The sequence below is a fragment of the Aptenodytes forsteri genome, unplaced genomic scaffold (genome assembly GCF_000699145.1).
Source record: "Aptenodytes forsteri isolate BGI_AS27 unplaced genomic scaffold, ASM69914v1 Scaffold349, whole genome shotgun sequence".
Lineage (NCBI taxonomy): Eukaryota > Metazoa > Chordata > Aves > Sphenisciformes > Spheniscidae > Aptenodytes > Aptenodytes forsteri.
In genome coordinates this window covers 623,442-646,584 of record NW_008794452.1, presented here as the reverse complement: position 1 = coordinate 646,584, position 23,143 = coordinate 623,442, and the positions used below count along the sequence as shown (strand labels likewise).

Here is a 23,143-nt window from a genome sequence, read left to right as displayed (position 1 = left end):
TGGGACACACAATCATTCTAATAAACAATATAAGCACCGGCAACTTAGTCAAATTAAAGCTATTGTTTATAATAAACTATTGTCCGGTATTGTGGTTTTCTGTGCAAAACCTTTTTAATCGAGAAATTGTAAATCACAGGTCCACAGAGTCCATGTGAACGGACAGATATAAGGATGGCAATTGTAGCCGATCACCTAGGACTTAGCTGGACAGGTAAGCTTTTCTGCTTTAATATTGAAATTAGTCTTTGCTATTACATTTTCAGGTAGTCTTTTACCAAAAGCCGCATCAGGCTCTCCCAAATTCACAGTGAGCCCAGCCTCCCAAAACACGCAACACATTGCTGGGCAAAAGATGCCTAATATGAAATAGCTGTGAAGAATTATCCCATGGTCTTGCAATAAATCAAACAGAAACTCGTAGGGAAAATAGCTAAAATGGCTCTCCTCTCAAGACATTCACCCAAGGAGTTGAAGAGGATCTGTCTACTCAGGCTTAGGGCTGCCTCTGTATCTGGACAGCAGTTTCCCCAAAGCCCTGGAGGTTGCAGGGAGCCCAGCAGTGCCCCAGCAAGTCGGTGCCATGTGTGGGGTTGCCTAACTGTATGCCTGCTGTACCTCCATGTGTTGATGGGCAGAGCTGGCCCTTCATGGGCTTATAGCTGCAGCAGCCAGCTCTCCCTGGGCGTAGGTGATGACAGCACCGGTGCTGAGCTGCAGAGCGAGCTCACAAAGGAGTAACAGTCACCAGAAAAAACCCAGATTTTTCTAAATCAGCAGTGATGAGGTAGTCTCCCTGAAGCTTTTTTTCACCATGTTTAAGTGGCTTACTGGGTATAAATATAATAGCTCACAGAGATGATAGAAATACAAAATTATGTCTGTCTTAGGAAATTAAAGTATGAGTATATAATGCCATGTTCATCTTTATCTGTAAAGTTTGTGTCAGTTTTGTTGACATCTGTGTGATCTAAGAAAGATAATATTTTTAAGCCTGACAGGATGATTGAGGGATTTGTGCTTTGTTTGGTGTTTTTGTTGTTGTTTTCTTTTCTTGCTTGCTTTTTTTTTGTCTTTATAGAACTGGCAAGAGAACTGAATTTTTCTGTGGATGAAATAAATCAAATCCGAGTAGAAAACCCAAATTCTCTTATTGCTCAAAGCTTCATGTTATTAAAAAAATGGGTTACCAGAGATGGGAAAAATGCTACAAGTAAGTTCAAGTAGTTACTTTTGTTGTTTATAAGTTATAGCCCATTTCATCTGTTGCCTGCTCTAAATAGGTTAAAATGAAGAAAACACTATGAATGTCTTTTGAAAACCACTGATAGAAAAAAAAAGTTTCAGTTATATTTTTACCAGAAGTCAGAAACGTGTCATATTTATTCAGTATATATGCAGAAGGAAATAACCTGTTCTCCACATCCATAATTGATGGGACAAGTAACGAACTTAAATTCCAGTAAAGAAAATATTAGGGAAAACTTTCCAATACCAAGGAATATGAAACATGGAAAAAGGCTGACTGGAAGAGTTAGGTAGTCTCGCAGTATTGCAGGTCATAAGAAAGGACTAAACCTCCTTCTGTGAGGAGTGATGGAGACACGGATTCTGCGCTGATTCTACTGTTTTTATCTGTGCATTTCACTAGAATTGCTCAAATCGAAAGAGAGGTTTTGATTTTTGTGTTAGGTCAATGGTGTTCGTTACTGTTCTCTAATCCACATACTCCTACACAGTATTTGAGTCTACTTTGATCTCTTTCACCATAAAAGTAATTTCCAGTATTACTGTGTTCTCGCAACAAGATTGCTGTAAATGAGATTTCACGATGAACTGCATGAATGGCCTTACATGCATTATTACCTACATGGCTACCTATTCTTTTGTTCCTCGAAACAGAATGGTAAAAGGATTTTTACACTCCTTTTACGCTCCAGTAAAAGGATATTTTGTTTCAGTAGTAAGTAAATACATTCTTTAAGAACTCTCTGACCTTATTCTTTGTGTCTTTTGTGCTCTAATACAATTATACTTGGGGGAGAGGGAAGACTCTTAATAGATGTATATCTTGAGTAAGTAGGCAGCAGAATGACTACTTAGACAAATGATGGGGTTTGCTAGAACCAAAGGCATTGGGACAGAAACATATGACAGCAATTTATAATTAATGCAATGTGAATGTAACTGAGAAAGACGATTACAATGTCTTCTGCAATGCTGAACTTTTTTCTGACGTCTTATTTGTTTTTCAGCTGATGCCTTAACTTCTGTATTGACAAAAATTAATCGAATAGATATCGTCACCCTGTTGGAAGGACCAATATTTGATTACGGAAATATTTCAGGCACCAGAAGTTTTGCAGATGAAAATAACGTTTTTCATGATCCCATTGATGGTAATTGAATTCCATGGTCATATTTAGTTCAGTGATATGTCCAATAGTACAATAATGTTGTATAAACTAGACTTTAAAAACAGACAGTAAGTTCTATAGAAATAATTGGTTTTAATGTGAAGGCTTTTTCCTCTCCTAAAGCACATTCATGGTACGATACGTAGGTTGCACATAATTATCTCGAAGAATAAGCCCAGGATCCCACAAATATATGCCTGAGTAAGCTTGTTCCCATCAGCCTCAGTGTCAGTTGACAAGACCTGAATGTTTTTCTCCTGCAATAGTTGTGCTTTGAGGCTTGCCCATGCATATTTTTAATGTACTTGGTATTGCATGCTTTCCAAGTTACCTGGAAATACATATATTATTTGGCTTCCTGTCTAGATAAGTAACAGTAAGAATCCTTTGAAGAAAAAAAGAAGGAAGAACAAGTTAAAAAAAAAGTGCTTAGTAATTGCATAGAGTAAATTAATGTGCAATTTATTACTAAGCCTCTTTGAGACAAGTGAACATTAATTACTTTATGATTTTTCACTTGGACCATTTCTAAAATGGCAGTAGAAAAATAAGAAAATGTTTTATTAGTGCATGAAAGAATATCTTTTTCAGTCTACTAATGGGTAAAGTTGTGTAGTAATTTTCACATGGAAGCTGTACCGAGAACAGAATTGTGCAGGTTAATTTTGAGCCAGATTAAAAGGATAAATGAAATTCTGCTTGTAGAACAGAATTGCCATAAGTATACTTATTTTTATCAGTATGTTGAAGATGCTAAATGTTGTTGTCTTTCTTCTTTTAAATGTTAGTTAACAGGCACTGGGTTACTACATTCTTTACTTTGATTTTTGTCACATGTATTATAAATAGCTCCTTAAATAAGATTTTTTTTTTGTAAGTAACATTTCCTTTGCCTTTTGTAATTTGTTCAAGTATGTATTGAGCTTTCTCTGTATTTTAGTAGGATTTTTTTTTCTTTAGAGCATATAAGCTCAGCGTACCTCCATTATTGAGCAGCATTGCTGGTCATTGAATCATTGCATTACAGAAATAATTTTCTGTTGACATTTTAAGAAAGTTGCTCTTGAAATGTTGCTTGTGCCTTTTAGTAGTAGCATCAATGTTTTTATGAAAAAATACGCTTCTCTGCAGTTGCTTTCTGTCTCTCCTCTCCTCTGAGCCTTCCTCAAGCTTCCTTTCCTCACCAAGACCAGACCAGACCACCTTTTCCTTTCTCTCAGCTGATTCAGGAAAGAAAACAACCAAACCGTGTTAATGCACCCCCCTTTGCAGGCAGCACAATGTCAAGTTAACCCCACGGCATATATTTTTTCCGTTTGTAGGTTACCCAACGTATTATTTGCTGGAAAGCAAACTTCAGATTTTGTTGTCATTTTTATGTGTATATTCAGTTTAATCCTTTTGTATGGTTTTCCCATGTTTTCATCAGTTTCTTTTCTTTTCTCTCTTTATTTGATCAGTGTATCTGATTGTTCCCATGTCACCAAGATCGCCTCACTCTCCAAGATCACCAAGAGCTCCTTACTCACCACAGTCCTCTCACCTGTATAACTTTACTGTACCTGAAATATTCATATAGCTCTCCCTTGTTGTGTTTGTGTTCTCTTATTCCTTTGTTAACTTCCTTTTTTTAGTTTTTTATCCTGCTGTGTATCTAGATCTACTATTCTTTAGTATCCTCATTAGGATCCATTTCTGTTCCTCGTTCTTTAACTATTCCATTCTTGTGGCTCTATGGTTAAATCGGAGATATAGGTTAGTAGCATTGTATTGCTGGTATTGTATATTTTTATATAAAGGTATATTAAAAATGTGGACCTGTTTTAGAAATAATACCTACTGACAAAAAAGTGGCTGTCCTATGTTATGATCTACTTCTGTCTCTAAAATCTATTTATTAAACTTCCAAATTTAAAAAAAAAAATAAAAACTGGGAAAGAAAGATTTACACAATATGGCTGCAAGACATTGTATTGGGTATAAAGGGACAACCACTCTTGTCCACATTTGATTTATTGCATGCTCATCAATCTGCTATAGCTTGAAAATGTTAAAATGGCTGCAAAAACAATTGCTGAAATCTTTACAGACTATATACAAAATAGTCAAACGTACTGGCTTCACTGTACTATTCACTGGCAGTACTCTTTTTTTCTTCCATCTATTTAGGACAAAGTAAAGAAATCTATCAGAACTGCATTTGTTCTTTTATACGCCTGCACTTCCTCATACGTTTCATACTTCAAGTAATTCATGAATCATTTGACATTTGCTTATTTGTTGCTCCATGCTTCATCCCAGTCAGTCCAAATGTGCTGTCTTCCTTAGGTTATCCCACCATTCAAGTGGAACTGGAAACTCCCACTGGGTTGCGCTTCGTGCCGCCCACCCCTTTCCATCAGGACGATTTCTTTAGCGACACCTCTAGCCTAGAGTCACCCCTTAGAACTCCCAGTAGACTGAGTGACGTGTTAGTGACCTCCCAGGGACAAGTAGATGGTACAGCAGCAGCACCGCCAGTGGTGACTGAAGAAGACACTTCACTGGACGACAGCAAACTCGATTTCTCGGTGCCTAGAGAAGGAACACCTAAAGATATTTCCGTAGGCGAGAGCCAGTTGGAGGAAGTGGACCTTAAGGATTTTCCGCAGTATCTTGGTAGTTATGGCGGGATATCAAAAGATGCTAAACAAAGGCAGAGTGAAGAGACTAGTAAAACAGCAGTAAGGACTGAACAGCCTGAGAGAGAAAAGTCTGGTACTGATGAGGAGATGACGGAAGAAAAGCTTAAATCTCTGTTTGAGGACATTCATCTGGAAGAAGGAGCTGAGTCTGAGGAGATGACGGAAGAGAGAGTATGGTCAATTCTTAAAGGTGTTCAGCAAGCAGAACACGAAATGTCTTCAATTACAGGTTGGCAGCCTGACTCGCCAAGTGTCACCGAGCCACCGTCGTCGGGACGCAGACTAGGTGGTAGCCTGCTAGAATGTCTTCAATTACAGGTTGGCAGCCTGACTCGCCAAGTGTCACCGAGCCACCGTCGTCGGGACGCAGACTAGGTGGTAGCCTGCTAGATCGCTTGGATGATAGGTGAGGATCTTTGTGAGAGAGAGAGAGAGAGAGAGAGAGTGTCTGTGTGTCTGTGTGTGTCTGTGTCTGTGTCTGTAAGCAAGCAAGTCTTTCCATGCTGCTTTTACCTCCAGGAGCAGTGCTGAGGCTGCTGTTCTGCTATTCTATGAGAATATGTATATAAGCATATATAGATGTATTTAAAAGAAAAAGTAATAATTGACTCAGTTTGGCCTCAGACATATTTGTCTTTAAAAATGTGTATTTATCAGGTTTCATTCTTAATACAGGTATTTCAGAATTAGTTTATATTATGTTTAGAGGATAATATTACTTCTCCTGTTCTTCATCTTGTGTATTTCCATTTTTCATTAATCTAAGTGATGCATAGATGTAACTGGAATTGAGGACTATAAAAGGTACATTATCTGAAACCAGGATACTACATTACTTTTATTTTTCGAGTACCTTTTTAGCAGTCGTCCTTTTCATTGCATGTCTTTGCCTTCCCTCAGGTAGTTGTTACTTTTTCCATAAGCCAATTTTTAAATTGTCACTGTTTTTATGACACTTACTTCAAGCGTGTTATGTCATGCTGATTTACTAGACTTTTAAAGAGATGAGTTACAAGGCATAAGAAGGTAAGAATGGTGATACCAAATCCATCTAGTCCCATATGTTGCCTCCCAGCAGTGACTGCAGAGGATGCTCAGGGAAGGAGGAGAGTGGACATACACGCTGTTTTCCTCCAGTACTTTCCCAGGCTCCACTTGCTTTCAGCATACCGACCTGCTGAGATGGATGCTTTCTACATATTTATCTTCAATGTATTTCTTTTGCATGAGCTTTTCCAGCCTCCCCTTGGACCTGCTTAAGCTTTCAACATTCACAACATGTGTTGGCATGTTCAGCCTTACTGGTACCCGCTGGGTGAAGAGCTTCTGCCTTCCTTTGTTTTGAACGTGGCTCCCATGATTACTAATTGAAGGAGCCAGGTCTTCATGAGCTGTAAATCAGCAGAGAATGATTATCTGCAGAGTGATCATTTGTCTGTTGGCAGTCTACATCCTTTGCAGCTTTGACTCAGGATGTTTTAAGGTTCCAGGTAGCATTAGATACTCTCTTATTGAATCCAGTGGGAACTCGGCCATTGATTTCAGCAAACTGATTGTCTTTCAGGACTGTAAAGCACTTGATCTACTGTGATTTCTGTTCTGTTAAGCAAGCAGTGTTATTCTGCATTTTATATCGTGTTAAATTAGTAAAATAGATCACTTCTAGAAGTGAAAGGGCTTCCTTAAGAAGATAACGTATCCATAACTAGGTGAATTCAATTTGCTATCTTTTATAAGAGTTTTGCCAGCAAATAGCTATAGTATTTTCATGTATACAGTCGTAGTGCTTATCTGAAAGCAAGCAAAAATGCAAAAGAGAAGAAAACCATGCATCAGAAGTGCAGGTTAAACCTGTCTGCAGGTACTCTGAGGCAAAATTTTGGTCAGCTTTCTATCTTGTAGTAACCTTCCTTGCCTTTGGCTTTGTGTATTACTGAAATTCTGCATTGTCTAAGGATTTATTTTCAGATACCAATATTTTTTAAAAGGCATGACTTATCTGGAGTACAGATACTGTAGTTTGGGGGAAAAATAACATTAATTGTTTGGTCATTACTGGTAATTGCACGGTAACAGGTACTTTCAGCACCTCCTTGGTTAGAGAGCAGGTTAAAGAATTAGTGCCTCAGGGATTTATCACGTGATTATACAAGGGAAATGGTAGGTTTTGTGTATTTTTCTTCCTCTTTTTCCTCCCCCCCCCTCAGGTGGAAGGGGATTAACATAAAACATTTGGCCTTGTTTCCAGTGTTCACCATATTCTTGCTGCTTCTGAAAAGATACCATGATGCAGAAGACAAGGCTATTAAATAGATTGATGTTTGCAAGCTGAATTTAAAATTTTACTTTTCTCTGTCTGAAACGTATGTGCTAAGAATGAAGGTTTAGCAAGAGGCTCGGTGCTTTGCCCTTCTGCATGTGATTTAAGCACTAAATGGCTGTTTATTCTTTTTTCTTGTTCTTGTAGCTTGGACCAACGTAGGGATTCTGTTACCTCATATGTCAAAGGAGAAGCAGGGAAGCCAGAAACAAATGGAAGCCTATCCGAATCCACAGCAGAGGCGAAAACTAAATCCTACATCCAGGAATCTTTAAATGATGTGGGAAAACAGAGTGACAAAGAAGCCCTGAAAACAAAGCCCCAAATTTCAGCTGGTACTGATGAGGAAACGTTACCATCAACAGCATATCAGAAATCTTTGGAAGAGACTAGCAAGCCAACAACAGAAGGCAACAAAACATCTGTGCCTGTCAGTGTGAAGAAGATGAGCTGGAGTACTTCTGAGGATGGCAAGCCAAGAACAAGCATCCAAGAGGAGGAGGGAGCAGTAATGTCTGAACAGAAGGTACAGTATGTCCTGTAATTATTAACTGTGTGAGGTGTCCCCATTGCTTGACATATTGCTTGACATTCATTTTTTGTAAGACTTGTAATGTTGTTTGTGACAGGGTTGCTTTTTTTTTTTTTTAAATGCTTCTTTATGCCTTTTCTATTTATTGCTAAACTAAGAAAAATGGAAGTTAGTGGAAATTTATATTCTGTGGTGCGAATAGAATGAGGTGGAGTCAGGGCAGGCAGAGGAGTCAAGCAGGGCTGTATAATCCTCTGCCTGACTGGCCCCGAGCCCTGGGAGAGGTTAGAGCAGCTTCTGGGATCACCGTGCGGCATTGCTGGGGGAACAGGCCTCTTTCCTGCCCTGACATACCACTTGTGTAAACAGTGCCAAACAGCTCAGCTGTCTTCCATCTGTTTCCAGTTAAGGTGATGCCACTGGCTTCCCCTCTTTTTGTGACATTGAAGTGAGCAAAGAGATAGAGGGACTCTTCGGCCCCTATCCTGCTCCTTGTCCCCAACACCCCCTGCATTTTTTTTCTGTTAATTTGCAGGAAAATAAATTTTGGGTAGTTTTTAATCTCCTCCTTATGATTTTTGTTTCACGGCCTTGTTCATCCCAACTCTAAAGTGCATCCAGCCAAGAGGAATCAAAAGATTTCCAAATGTGTAAAGCACTTTTCCAGGTGGTGGTTCTTTCTTAAAATACCGCGGAGGGGCTCCCCTTCATTTCTACCTTGCCCGGCTTGCGCATCCTTAACTGCAGAACCTCCGTTATGAGTTGTTTTCTGACGATGAAGATTTTAATAGCTTTCTCAGTTGCTTATACTTATTTCCCAGAAGCTTAAAAGTAAAGTTGATTCAAAGAATGGCTTATAGCCCTGTAGCTGCGTGCACCTCACGCCCCAGCAGCAGGAGGGTTGCCACGGAATAGACCACAGGGCCAGCAGGGAACCAGGCTGAAAAAGGGTATTGCAGAGTTTCTTCTACATTCCTCTCTCTGCTGAGATTGTCTTTTCCTGGGTGTAATACAGGAGGAGATTATAACTTCTGGAAGCGAGGTGTTTCAGTAGAATTGCTTCTACATGATATAGCTTTTTTTTTTTATTGTAGCACAATAAAAATGTTGGCTGTGGTAGGCTGCAATAAATCATTCAGGTTTAAATTAGTTCATTTTAAACTATTCTTTCAATTATACAACCAAGAGTTCTTTTATTAGATGGTAACATAATCAGTCTCAGCAGTTATGCAGCATATGATTGTTATTATCTTGTTATTAGTTCGTGACACAGTTGAAGCAGCGAAGATCTTTCCTAATGTTCACTAATTACTGGAATACTTAAAAAATGTAAGTAAAAGCCTTCTGCAAATCCAGTTAAAGGCAGATGGCAGAGTTCCTTTAGTGTTGGTAGGCTTTGGGGCAGACCTCAGGCTGTTATTATTATGCTCAGTTTAAACGCAGGGATAAGCGTAGATGCACACTGTAATGTTCTGAGGGTGTGCAATAATGCTGCGCTTCCCCCTGTGGATTCCCATCAGTAAGAAGATAAGTTGTCATCCACTTTTGTGTTCTCTTAACTTTTGGATATCCCATCTGGATTGGGAAGAATAAGCGTATGCTTTTCTTATGCGTGCTTTTTGCACTACTTTTGCTTTATGTAAAGGGTGATAATCTTATCTTCTAAATAACAAGTCTTTTTATAGACATGATCTTTGAATAAAATGGTATCAGAAAATAATGTGATTTCTAACCGTGGGTGTCTCACAAAGCCTGAATGGGTAACAAACTAGTGTTTGTTAGAATGACAACAAGAATTGCTTCTAATATCTTGTCGATATTTCTTCAAGAATATCTTCTAATGTAATTTGAAGTCAATAGTTTAATTACTAACACAGTCCAATTCCTGGTGACACATTTCATGTGCTGTCATGAAAACAGAAAGAGAATTTCAACTGCAGTCTTTCTGCAAGGCATTCTTCAGAAATGCTCCATAAAGAGAAAAGTATGGAAGAAAGAGATTTATTTCTGCGGAAAGAAAGGAGGAACAAAATAAAATTAATTCCCAAAGTAAGAGATTTTTTCTGTGACCCATTGGGAAAGAGCTAAGAAGCAATAGTCATTCACGTGCAGGGTGAGGGCTGCGTCAGTGTTTTGGCACACAGTTTGCAACAAGAGATAAACTCAGACAATTGATACTGGGCTGCTGACATGGATGAAACAAATTGCTGGCCTCATCCCAAGCCCACGTAAATGCCCAAAAGCTTACAAAAGCAGTGCAGTGACTGTGTAGGCCATATAATTCTCTATGAATGCTCAAGCATCAGATTCCAGTGATCTTTTTAAATGAGAGGAGCACAGCACAGTTGCTCTATCATCCCAAAGAGGAGGATGTCCACCACCTGGTTGAGGTGACTCCTAGTGTCAGAATTCCATCACAAATAAACCACTTGAAGCTGTTCATTAATAATAACTCTTCCTCCAAAACCTTCATGCCCTCTGGGAATCTTCTGCTTCTTGTTACTTCTTCAGGATAGGGTTGTATTATAATTTTTTTAATATATATTTGGCTAGCATCAGAGGACAGCAGGAGACTTTACACACAGATGAATACTGTCATCCTGCCCTAAATGCTTTTTGTTATATAGTCCTTTTTCTCCTCCACCCACCTATGCCTACTCTTATTTTACACATCATTTCTGAGAAATGCTTCTTGTTTGGGATGTCTTGGACCAGATTCAAAAAGAGAAACAGAAATGCAGTTAGCAATCTCCACTATTCATTACTTTAAAATCAGTTTTGGGCTGTCATTGAGTAATTGTAGAGAAAATTTTCAAATTTCTCTATTCAGAGAAAGGCTGGTTCAGCCAAACATCATGTGAGAAGGGCCTCTGCCCTGTGCCCGTCACATACATAGTATGAAGCCCTCTGCCACGCATATGCACACAGAGCTGCTCAGCCCCAAAGCCAAGGAGATCCTTGGGTTTCGGAGCGGAAAACATTGGGGCTGTCAGAGGGCGCCAGGACAGAGTAGATGCCTGCGTGCGGCTGTGGTACCTCCTGGCACCAAGCTGAGACCAGCATCAGGCTGTTCCCCCTCGCCCTGAGCTGAGGTCTACCAGTTCCCTTCTTAAAAAATGCAGAGTGATTGTACTTCACGCTACAGTTTTGCTACTTAAAAGCAGATAAATACTGAGCAGGAAAGCCATTTACATGGAGAAGTCCTTAAAAATGCTTACTTACCATCTTCTTTGTGGAGGTGCTCCACTGAATCTTTCTGTGTGACTGTTGTCTTTCTTTATGTGGGAATTCACTTCCCATACCTTGTGAATCCATACAGTTTGTTTGAAACATTAATTTTTGAGGAGAAGCAGTTATGACAAGGGTTTTTTGTACACACAATTTTTAACAACTATGTAAGATTTAGAAACTCCGCAGGTCAGATGCATTCCAAATACCATTTTCTAAGACTTAAGAGCTGCTGAGATATTCCTTACCTGCTATACTTATCAAGCTACAGCATGCCAAGGAGCAAAAAGGTCTCCTCCCACGATATACTTTAAGAGCAAAACTGCAAGTCATAACATACATAATAGAGACAGGAAACACATTGTCCATGATAACCTCTGTTTTCTTCTTCTAGTCCTGTTCAGCATGTTCTGTCTTGTAAATGTGCTGTTCAAATGTACTAAAACTGCATTTATTAGGAATGTAGTGACAGTGACAGTGAGATTGAGAGTGATTCGAGCTCAGATGAAGAGCAGAGAATTACTACAAGAGTTTATCGACGGCGGTTGATTCTGAAGGTATTTTGTGATTTGCATTCCTGAGGCGATGTTGGCATGGACGTGGGTTTGGACTGCTGTGTCAGAATGTCAGTTTTGGCATACTGGTGTGCTTTCCATTGCCAGTATGTATTTATAACCAAATGCTAGGTGGCCTTTCCTCGCTTAACCCAGAGGTTTATGGTTGTCTTCTGCTGGAAAACAACTGTGCTGCATGGCATGTTGTGTCCTTCACTGCCACTGTTCTGCATGGCATCTTAAAGACTACAGCTAGATGCAGTGTGTTGGTCTGATGTAGAGCAAAATGAATTGCAGACAGATATGGGTGACAATTTTTTTTTCCTTTTTTCTATTTTCTTAAAAAAAAAAATCCAAATTACAAGTTAAAAAATTGCAGGAATGTATGTGAGTGGGATATAGGACAGTATGAGCCATGTACTCTGGTTGAAAATTGTGGTCCCTAAGTGCTTAATGTGTTCTGGAAAACCTCCTCAAAACAGCAGATGATCCCGATTTAAAACCTACCAAAGTTAATAAGAGTTTTTGTATTGCGTTCAGTAGGCTTTATTTAGTACATTTATTTACAGATGGCCTTTATTTACAGCACAATATACTTTATATACTGATAACAATGGCATAGTCATACAAATGATTGCATTTGCCCTCGTATTTTTTCTTGTATGGTCATATAGTATGGCATTATTTGCCCGCAGCATATAGCATAAGAAATGAATTCTGCGTCGGAAACCGTTATGTTAATCCCCCGGTAACTTACAGGATTTATTAGTTTTGTATTAGAAAATCATGTAGTCAAGCCATGAAAAAGACAGCCAGCCACCATAGTGCTATTACAGCACTAGCTGAGTTTGCCTAAGATGTAATTGTTACTTTAGGAATGATTTGTGACACTCTGATTGCACATATCTATATCGCTGTTATTTGTATGCTTTATGGAGAAGAGTATGCATACAGGCACTGCACCTTTTGTATAATGTGGATAGCAGATAGGCTGCTCTGCACAGCTACTGATCTCTCTAAGATACAGACACTTTTGGAAAAGGCAGGATGACATTTCTGACTGTCTTCACCCTGAATTTCTTCAGTATACCAGTCGTGCTCCCGTTCAGGACAAGGCAGGAATTGCAAAAATGAGCTCAGTAGGAGTGAATATTTTGTCCGATACCTCATCTTTACAGGCGGAACCTGCTGCCTTCCATGAAAGGCCCTGGGCAGGTCGGGGTATAACCCTTCATCAGTAATACCCTCTGCAGATAAGACATGACTGGTCAGAAATAGAAATGTGGTTTCTGTTTTCAAACGGGGCAGGCAGCCCGTGGGTGATTACAGACCCTCAAATGCTGGAAGAGCGTTTCTGGTAAGACATAAGTATCCATGTGCTGAAAGCTTTAAAGGCTGCATAGTTGGCCTGTGGCTGAGGTCCCCCACCCAATTTATGTCTGAACTATTTTAGTGTCCACTGGTTTGGAGTCAGGAAATGTCAGAGTAGAAAAGAGAAAGTATATAAAAGGCAGCCTTCACTTCTTTCCAAGTACATCCACTGTGTTTAGAGAAAGGCATAGAAAATTGTTTTTAAATGTGCTGGTATAATGTGGGGTTGAACTTTTAACAGAGCAACAATAAAGCAGCATATATAGTGTTGTAATCCGCAGCTAGTGCAGAGGCAGTCGGGAGGGTGCGTGGTGAGTGGAGGCGGCTGAACCTGCTCTGTTGGGAACGTGTCTGATCTGAACTGGATTAGAGCTGTACCTGTCTCTCGATTAGAAAATACATGTGATACTTCTGTCATTTTCTGATGATTTATAGCTTCTTTTTTATCCCCCACTCTGCATCTCAAGACAAGCTTAAAACAGAACAAGAAAAATTTTCAAAGCAGCGATCATCAGGCCTTTTAGAGAAAGAGTTTGATAGTGGAAACAACAATTTCCATAGGTATTTTGATCAGGTAAAGTTCATGAAATAGCGGTATGAAATGGAAGAATCGAGTTTTAACATTGGTAGGGATCTGGACTTTAATTTCTGCACATTCCTGGGAGCAGAGGTTCCGTTTGGGTCAACTGCAGTCACAGCGAGAGCATGCACAAGCTGAGGAACAGGTCCTCGTTCAGGGAAGAGGTCTCAGGATGTAGTGCTCAGAGGCACGGAGCAGCACTCTCAACCGGCGGAGCAAAAATAACTCCCGTGTTTCTGCTGCAGGGCCCTGAGCAGCAGCCTGGAGCAGCAGGCTCTCTCCCGCCAGTGCCCGAGTGCCCAGCGAGCGAGTGCTGTGCCCGACCCCACAGCCCCAGTGCCCCTCTCTGAGGCTCGCACTGAGCGGGCCTGGCATTGCTTGCACGGAGCAGTAGCGAGAGGGGATTCGGGCTCTCCTACTCCTGTGTTTTCTGACATTCCTGGCTAGCCAAATAGTTGTTAAGGGGCGATGCAGAGTAGGAGGCATTTTCCTTCCAGCTCTCTCGTCCCCCAGGCAGCAAGCCTGCCACACACTGACAATGAAATGCCCAGTGCTTTTCTGCAGTCATGCCTGGACCAGGGCAGTACTTATCCTGTACCGATTTACGTTAGGTTACTTAGGAGCCAGCCCTGGAAATCTTTGTCGAGTTTGCATTTTCTGGAATAAAAAAAATGGTTTGAACATCTGAAAAACCTGGGCACAGGCTTCATAAGTGGATGGCAGTGCTTGCCCGTGCTGTGACCCCACTCTGCTGGCTTGTGCCAACAGCAGCAGTGGGGAGGGGACGGCGGTGCACTTGGAGGTTCCGCTGGGCAGAGCTGCACATGGGATCTGTGTTGTTTTACCGTAGCATATATATTCATTACTGCCTGCATGTTGCATTAAAGCAACAGAGGTACTCACGTAGCCTGCAGGGATAAAGTTTGGTAACGCCAAAACCTTGAGGATAAATTGAGTCCTATGGAAAAAAGACTTTGCTATGTGCCTCCACAGCTATTGTCAGGGCTGAATTGCTTCATTACCTTTGTTTTTCTTTCCCAACTTGTTTTTTCTTTCAGTGCCATTCTGCATTATTGCTAACACTATTATTTCCGTTTAACTGCTACCTTAGTTCTCTGTCCTGGCCCAAATATGGAGAAAGGCTTTTCTCTCCCCCGGAGGTATTTTCCCAGCAGGCCGAGAGCTGAGTCCTGTCAAGTGTTCAGCACTCTCGAGCACATTCCCATGGGATTTAGCACTTAGAGGGCTGAGCCCATAAAACCAGACAAGCAAGGACTGATGCCCATTTCCACATGTAATAGGATCGTATTCTAACCTCAAGGTAGTGCAGATGTTTTTGGTTTTGCTTCCTTTCCCCTCTTCTGTTGGGGGGGGGGGGGGCATTGCAAAAGAAACGGGTTTTTATGGTAGTGCAGGAATGCGAGCAATTAGCACACAAGGGAAAAATAAGAGTTCTGCCACAATGTGCACATTCAGAGCCTGATCCAAAGCTCCTTTTATTCAGTCATGACAGAAATCAGTGTCTAATTTTTCATGCTTTTTCAGAGGTTGTTAAATCTTTCATGGGTACAAATTTTTGGCAAAAACTGTTTAGTAAGATTCTTGCCAAAAGGTTTATGGTAGAATTTTGTAATGGAAAATAAAATAGATTTCTAGGCGGGGGTTATTCAAATCTGATGTCATTTTGTATCTTGTACTTTTGTTATTTCTTGCCAATTTTTATTAAAGATTTATTCGTCTCTTTCCGTGCATTTTGCCCATGAAACCCTCCATTACTGATTGTGGAGGGTTTGGTTCAGCCTGCACTGGAGGAGTGGCATGGGAGCCTGAGCAGCAGTCAGTCAGAACTAGAACCAGCAGCTTTTGTGATCTTATTGTTCAGAGGAAACTTATTTATGGAAAGGGAGAATGTGGCCATCCTGTAGGTGAGAAGAATTCAGGGCCCGTGCCCCACATAAGGCACATGGGAAGCATTTCCATTTGTGTATTCAGCTGTGTGCAGCCTCTCCACTGCAGTCCCTGCCAGGCTGGGAGAGCTGCAGAATTGCTCTGCTCTGTAAGTGCCCTCATTCCGTCTCACCCTGGGAGGGACTGGCAGGGTCGGAGCTGCTGGCCTCAGTAACATAACACAGAGGTAAATTAAAACACAGACTACAAGTGCTGTTATAAGGTCTGTTCATCATGTTGTCCTCCATGCAACAAACAACAGACCTATGACCCAGCTCCCAGTATTGGACTATACTCTGCCCCATTTGCGGCACCGTTTCCTTCCAGGTCTCCTTGGCTTGCCTGTTGGTTTGTTGGATGTTTTTTTCCCCCCGTGTGGCTTGAGCAATACATCTGCAAACAAGTAAGTACAGACTCAGCACAGACACAGGCGGAGAGTCGTGGCATCTGATGAACAAGGTTCTGAGCAGGCAGAACTCACTAATGAAAATGACCTTAATGAAAGATGTTTGTTTCTACCGCCACTGCCACAGAGGCTTGAGACCCCAAGGAGACCGAGGCACAGCTGCTGTTTATGCATTACAAGAATGTGATCTTGAGACTGAAAGGATTATGTTTTGATGGTGGCTTAGGCCAGTAAGGGAAGAGGTCTGAGCACTCTGTACAGCTCCTGTTCCCATTGCAGCATTGCCCCTGGTCTTTGGCAAAATTAAATATTTAGGATCTTTCCATCTTGCTTATTTCTGTCTGTTTTTAAATTCCTTTTTATCCGTCTGGGTAAGAGACATCCAGCCGCACCTTTTTTCTCCACTGTTACAACAACACTAGCCGTATAGGAGGAATAAAAGGGACTATTATCCCTCTAGTAACAAAACAAACATGAAAGAAAACCAGAGCTCCGACAAATCTGCAGTGAACTTTGGCACAATACTGCAGCACCGACTGTATAACTTCATTTATCTGGAGGTTCCTGGGAACACCCATAATCTGCAAATAACTGTTAAGAAAATCAGTGGAGCTGGCAGAAGACTTTGAGGAAGCTGCTCTTTGCTTCTCCTGCCCTGGAGAGCAGCAGAGAGAGGATACCAGCTGGTTTTGGCAGGACTACACTCCAGTGAGCAGGGTGACATTAAAGCACTCTGCTTTGCAAAGCTTCCTGGCATGTTCTGGGGCTGAGGCTTGTAGACTGCAGCCTTTGTATGGTTTAGTCCCAGGGATATAACCGAGTTCCCAGTAATCATGGTATTAAGTTTTCTCCCTGCCTTTCTAAAGCTCTTGGTATTGTGACAGTGATTTCGACTGGTCAAGGGTAAAATGAAGCCCACATAAGTATGATGCAGCAGAACGAATTTTATTCTTTAGCTGTGATGCAGATGCACCAGCTTTGTGTTTAAAAACAGCTTTTGTTGACAAGGTCATCTAACGTGCCATTCTAACCCAAAGCTGGTTTGAGATCTGACAAGTAAAACTGCCAGTGGGTAAGGGTTTTTTTTCCTAGCAAACATCCGTCTTTATAACTGCATAGGATTAGAAACGTCAGTAAATCAGATCTACCTCCTGCCGATTGTGAGCCCTCCTGCAATTTGTTTAACTACCCACCAGCAAGAGAATTGTGAAAGCTGGATTTCATGTGTGCTGACTGCTCAGTATTTACAGCATTTATCCTTAAACTGTGCTTAAAGGAGCATGTAGCTAATTAAAAACCAAGATTCACCATACTTTTAAAACTGCATTTTCTTCCAAGAGACATCTTTCAGTGCATCAATACATTTTTCATTTTAAAGCTGAACAAAGTAATTCTCACTAACTTGTTTTAAGGAATAACCTTACTCATAGCAGCAGTAAGGAGTCAAAGGACCAGTACACGCAAGCAGTATTGGCGTGCCAAGTAGTCTGGTGACCTTGCTACTGGCCATGTTGTTTTATTTCTGTTTTTCATGGTTTTTATTATAGTGGCTTTGGAGATCCTGTTCACGAGAGGGAACCTCTCCGTAGCTCTGTGTTCCATGGGGTGGGAGGAATGTCTGGGCGAGGGTTCCCTCCTGTCCCTTAGGGCACCGCACGGGAGCCCGCTGGGGAGTCTCTCAGCCCATGGGTGAGAGGCCAGGAAAGAAACTGTGCAGCTGGTTCCCCATCTGCTATGCTTCTAATTAAAGTATTAAATCTCCAGAATCAGTATTTCCCCCTGTTTCCTTGTGGCTAGGAAACCCCATAGGTTTCAGTTCCCAAAACCTTTACCCAATCATCGCGCCCCTGCCAAAGCAGCAGTCCCTGTGCCGTTCTCATTTCTGCTGTCTCGCTCATGAGAAAAGAAGGAGCAGGCTGCAGTCATTGGGGCACCGCTCACCAGGGGGGCCAGCCTCTTACTTCCCTCCTGCTGCGCATAGCCTGATGTCAGTGCTTGGGCAGGTATATAATTTCTCCTTCCCGTGACCCCTCAGCAGAGTCCTTCTGGGGAATGAATTGTATGGGCCCAACCCAGGCTTCCTCTGAAGGCTTCAGCAGCTGTTTGTTCTGCCGTGCTTCTTGTAGGGATGCCACCGTTCCCAGGCCTGGGGACCTCAGCTAGGTCCCTTCAGCCCCAGGTGTATCTCAGACGCCGGACCTCATCCTTACGTCCCTATGCAGTGACGTCCGCCTGGCTGTGGAGCCTGCCCTTCTCTCGGTGATGCTTCCTGAAGCATCAAAATTCAACAAGTTTTACAGTTTATATATAGCCTGTGACAGCGTGGGGGGAAAGACGTGTAAAATGTCCGAAACTGCTTAATTACTTAATTAGCAAGTGGTGATTTCGATACAGCTTTCAATATGAAATAAGCAAAAATTCTGCACTTCTGAATAATGACGAATGCTGATCGGGGGCTCCGTTAGCGGCAGAGCTGCGGCACTCTGCTCTTCAGTACTCCCCTCTGGTTTCTGCCTACTGCAGTCCCTCTAAAGCAAGGAAAATGGAAAAGCTTGGCTATAGAAAAGACAGCAAATGGCTTGTAAACAAAAGGAAAGGTTTATTTGGTTTAGAGCTTAGAAATAGCATACAAACCTAATGTTATAATGTACATATTGAAAAAGCTGTGTTTGTAGGGAAAATTTTTAAAAAAATAAACATGGCATCACTGTATTTATTCGTTATAGAGCAGTGCCAGGAGCTTATGTAGACAGCTATGTAGCGTATAGACCACAGTAAATAGGAATTATATTTGCCCTGCTGCTTAGTACATGGAAGCATTATGAAAGTTTGATGTTGAGCTGTGATAATCTCATTACAAATATTATTTTGTTGTTGATATTGATATAACATGTTTTATACAATGTTTCTTTCTGCTTCCTCTCTCTAGTTGCCATTTTTTCCATAGTGTGTTGAGGGTGAGGGGAAATAAAAGTTTTAAGGATTTTTTTTGTTTGTTTGTTTAAAGGGTTATTCATTTATGTGTGGAAATTTTTCATATGTAGGCCAGCTACATTATGATTATATTTGTTTCGTTTATATGAAATAAATAAGCACAGACAATGGATATTTTTGAAGCATCAAATGCAGCGCTTGCTTCAGCACCCAGGTTTGGAAACATGACTTTATGATGTAAAATCGTCAGAGTTCTTCTGGAACATAAGTTCGTGACTGCCAGCTAGCCTTAGACTCCAAAGTAACGTCATTTATTTAGAATTCGAACAATAATTCTTGTAGTGGTATTACGTCACTAGCATAGCAGTTAGGAAACTGCTTTTACATTTATTTACACTGGTCCTACAAACTGCTGGTACTACAAGAAGCGATGGCTGGAGTCCTGCCGATCTCAGTAAGTCGTGCACCAGGCTGCTGAGGCTGCTCGGCAGGTTGGCAGGTGTTACCGTGCCAGGAAAAGAGTCACGTAAGATACCTTTCTCCATTTTGTAAATGCTGAGAAGTCTTGTCTTTTGTGCGTGTGTTTAAGATTTTGTGTTTAGCAAGCTATAGGCAGAGCTGTCTTTTTAAATCCCCAATTTCCCCCACCTTATTCTGCTATTAGACCATGTTTCTGTGTGTGCTGAGCACTGAGAAGCTGTGAAAAGCTAATGGATGTCTGGTTAGAGATTCTATCGTCATGAATTTGTGCCTCCGTCTCATAGGACTCAGACTGACCGCAAGATGATTTGTTGCCCAGAGAGCTTCATGTCATGAATTAGTTAATAAGAGCAATGTGCTAGAAGCTCACTACAGGCTTTAAGGACACATTCTGTAGAATAAATGCACAGGTATTGGCATGCTAAATGAGCAAGGCTTCCATACTATTTGTGTGACATAAAGCAAACCGCTACATAAAGTTGAAGCTAGCATGTGCTTGTTGCTTGGATTGGTGTGGAAATATGTGTGGGTTTGGCAGAATATAGGCTATATTGCTAATCTTATAACACGTTCTTTAGGGTGAGGAAGCAAAAAACATTCCTGGTGAATCTGTAACAGAGGAACAGTTTACCGACGAAGAAGGCAACGTCATCAGGAGAAAAGTAATCATGAATTACATCACTGCTCTGAGTCTTTGCATTCAAGTAACTTCTTTAAACATACTTTCTCCCTTTAGAATCTAGGGGGAAAAAAAATCAATACTTTTCATGTATTGCTTCCCACAGATCACCCGGAAGGTAGTAAGACGCGTTGTTATCCCCCATGAGAGGAAAGTTGGTGAAATGGTAATGGAACGGGGACTACCAGGAAATAACAGTAGACACAGAGGGTTGTGTTGACTGCTAGAAAGTGCTGCTAAAGGGCTGGAGGTTTGCATTTAACAAGAAGCCTTGGCAAAGTGCAGTGCTTGCGGTTATTGACAAGTTGTGCGTGTGGGTAACGGGGCAGGGGTCTCTGTGCTGTGTGCGGGCAGGAGCTGCGTCAAGGGGGCCCAGCTGAATTATGTCGGCACAGAAGCATTAAGGGCTGTTTCTGTATAACAGGCAGCAGGCTTAAACCATAGGTTTGGGGCCTGTTTTGTGCCATCAAGATGAGCCATGTCTGTGGGTTTGGTTAAGCCCTTGCAGAATTTGTGCCTTACACCTATAGGTGTAGTGTGTTGCTTTTTTCACCAGCCCAAAGGAATAAGCTGCAGTCTGGTCCCCACCAGCCCCTCGCTCACCTGCGTAATACCCCTATGCTAGTGACTGAGGGTTTGCAGGATTCAGGGCAACATGAACATACCCAAGCAATGGTACCCTTTACAAGCAAGCACCAAGACAGGATTTTGTCCCTGGCAATTAAAATCGGAAGTGCTTCTGCAGGGCTGGACCGTGCCCAGTTTCAGAACCCCCAAAAAGAAAGGAGGGCAGCGGGAAGGGCAGGCCTGTTGTTCCCCAGCACACCCCAACCCCTCTTGCAGGGGGCTCCAGGGGTATGGGCAGGCTGCGCCTCGAGCTGTCCTCTGTCCCAAGGAGGCCTCAGGGGAACGGGCAGCACCTCTGGAGACAAATGGCTTCAGGGGAGCTCATGCCTTGTTCCCCAGTGCATGGGCCTGGGAGGTCTTTGCTCCAGTAAAGTTGTCATTGGGGTTAATGGAATTTTTGTCTGAGTGAAAACAGATTCAGAAACAAAGATAGCCTTTTTCTGCTGGTAATAAAAAAAAAAAAGGAAAAGAAGGGGGGGATGACAACACAGAAATAGGAGAGTCGAAACAAACATATTTCCATCTCCTCTTTCGTAGTCCTTTATCAGGGAAAAAATAAATCCTGCCCAGCAAAGAGGAAACATTTTCAATTTGCTGCACCAGATTAGATTAGTCGAAAACTACAAATAGTTACAAATACATCGATGCAGATCACCCAAGGGGTAAATTCTGCCGATAACCACACATAAACAGATGCCTTTCTCTGATGTGAATGAGGCTTGTGATTACTGGAGTATTTATTTTTAGATGATTATTGAGCTACTTCTAATGAGCAAAGAGGAACTTTATTTTGGGGTTTGCTGTTTTAAAGACACTGAAACCTGCAATGCTTGTCACTGTCATTGGTTTTACTTCTGCGCTGCTTCAGTGGTGGTTTTTGCTGGCTTTCTTCCTCCTCCCTTTATTCCATTACTAACCTGCTCCCTTTAAAGCACAGACGTTGTGAAACATCATAACAGCAGCCATGGCCTGTGCTGTTGGAAATGTCCGCCAATCCTGGCTGACCCGAGAGGCCGGTTGGGAAAGATGATTTTCCTTGACGGTGGCGCTGAACCCCCCTGCAGTTGATGGCAGGGGCTCTGCTGAGGGCTGCCAGTCGAGCACTCTAGCCCAGGGGTCGTGCTGAAATTGTAGACCTCTGTTTTCTACCTGAAGATGATATTTCAGGTCTGTGCTTTTGCAGCTCAGCAGAGTGGATAAGTAGATTGTGTATATCTCTGAAGTGAAGCATTAATGTGATTTAACTGCTTTTTACTTATCCTGTTACAGCAAAATGTGGAGCCTGTTTTGGAAGCAGGTTTATAATTACAAGCACTCTGCAGACTATGTTAATGTTTATACTTTTCCTTTAAAGCAGGGAGAAGCTTATAAGGTTAAGACAAAGAAAGAAATCAGACACGTGGAGAAGAAAAGTTACTCGTGAAAGCTGAAAGCCGACCACTGAACGGTCAGTGTGATCAATTTTCTTCCATTGCTAAAGCATTTTGCCAGCACAGCGCTGCGCAGCACGGGGGCTAGCACCTGAGCTGCTCAACGGCTTGCCTCTGCTACCTTGACATTGCTTTCGAGCTGCAAAGCTGAATAGATGGCCCTTGATCTTGTAAGCAGAAAATGACCTTGAGTTCATGTATAGAAACTGACCTTTACTCCTTGGAACATAAAGCAAAGCAATACTGACCCACGTGTAAGATTTTTGGGAGTTTTACAAAGTCTAGTGTTTGTAATCCACGACACTTTCTATTCCTAAAAGTCAACTTAAACACAAATAGTGAAGGAGCTGCACACAAGTAAATCTACTGGGAGTGAAAGGCTTCTTCCACTGTCGCGCATGTGATCTGAGGGCAGTTATGCAAGTCAAAGTCCTTGTAAGAGCCAGTGAAGTGTCTCAATATTTGCCAACAAATAATCCTTACCAACTGTTTCTTGTGAATTTTATTGATCCAGCCTTAACGATTGTAATAAAACAGCAGCTGACAGTATAAGGGTTTCCCAAACTAAAACCAAATGCACAGACTAAGACACCCTTGCAGGGGCTCTGTAACGGCATGCCAGAGCACCATGAAGCCAGAGGCTGCTTTGTCTTGATCACATAGCTATAGTCACACAGCAAATGTGCCTGTAAATACGGGAGGAGCGAGTCTGTGTCTATCAACGCTGGTCAGTCAGTCATGGCTTCAAGTGCGTACGTTTACCATGTTCATGTCTTTTTTCTACTCAGAACTTTTCTTAGCTTTGGTGGGTTTTAGGAATTGGGCAGAGGAAGAGTTTATGAAGTGCAAGCCTATGTGTTATCCTTTTCCTATACATCTGGCATAGGATTGACTGTAGGTTTTAAGAACAGGATAAACAGGACCTGGAAAACGTACCGGATAGTGATGTGGAGG

At 41.7% G+C, this 23,143-nt stretch overlaps 1 protein-coding gene across 1 annotated transcript in view; it reads left to right on the top strand.

Moving 5' to 3' along the window:
• ANK3 (ankyrin 3) overlaps positions 1-23,143 on the top strand; it is a 164,086-nt gene that overhangs the window by 137,344 nt on the left and 3,599 nt on the right. The window contains exons 38-46 of the mRNA XM_019474926.1: positions 140-214; positions 1,082-1,213; positions 2,256-2,399; positions 5,420-5,507; positions 7,569-7,947; positions 11,640-11,738; positions 20,032-20,115; positions 20,239-20,298; positions 22,114-22,206. Coding sequence (XP_019330471.1) covers positions 140-214; positions 1,082-1,213; positions 2,256-2,399; positions 5,420-5,507; positions 7,569-7,947; positions 11,640-11,738; positions 20,032-20,115; positions 20,239-20,298; positions 22,114-22,182 — 1,130 coding nt within the window. The 3' untranslated portion in view covers positions 22,183-22,206. The remainder of the gene's footprint in view (positions 1-139; positions 215-1,081; positions 1,214-2,255; positions 2,400-5,419; positions 5,508-7,568; positions 7,948-11,639; positions 11,739-20,031; positions 20,116-20,238; positions 20,299-22,113; positions 22,207-23,143) is intronic.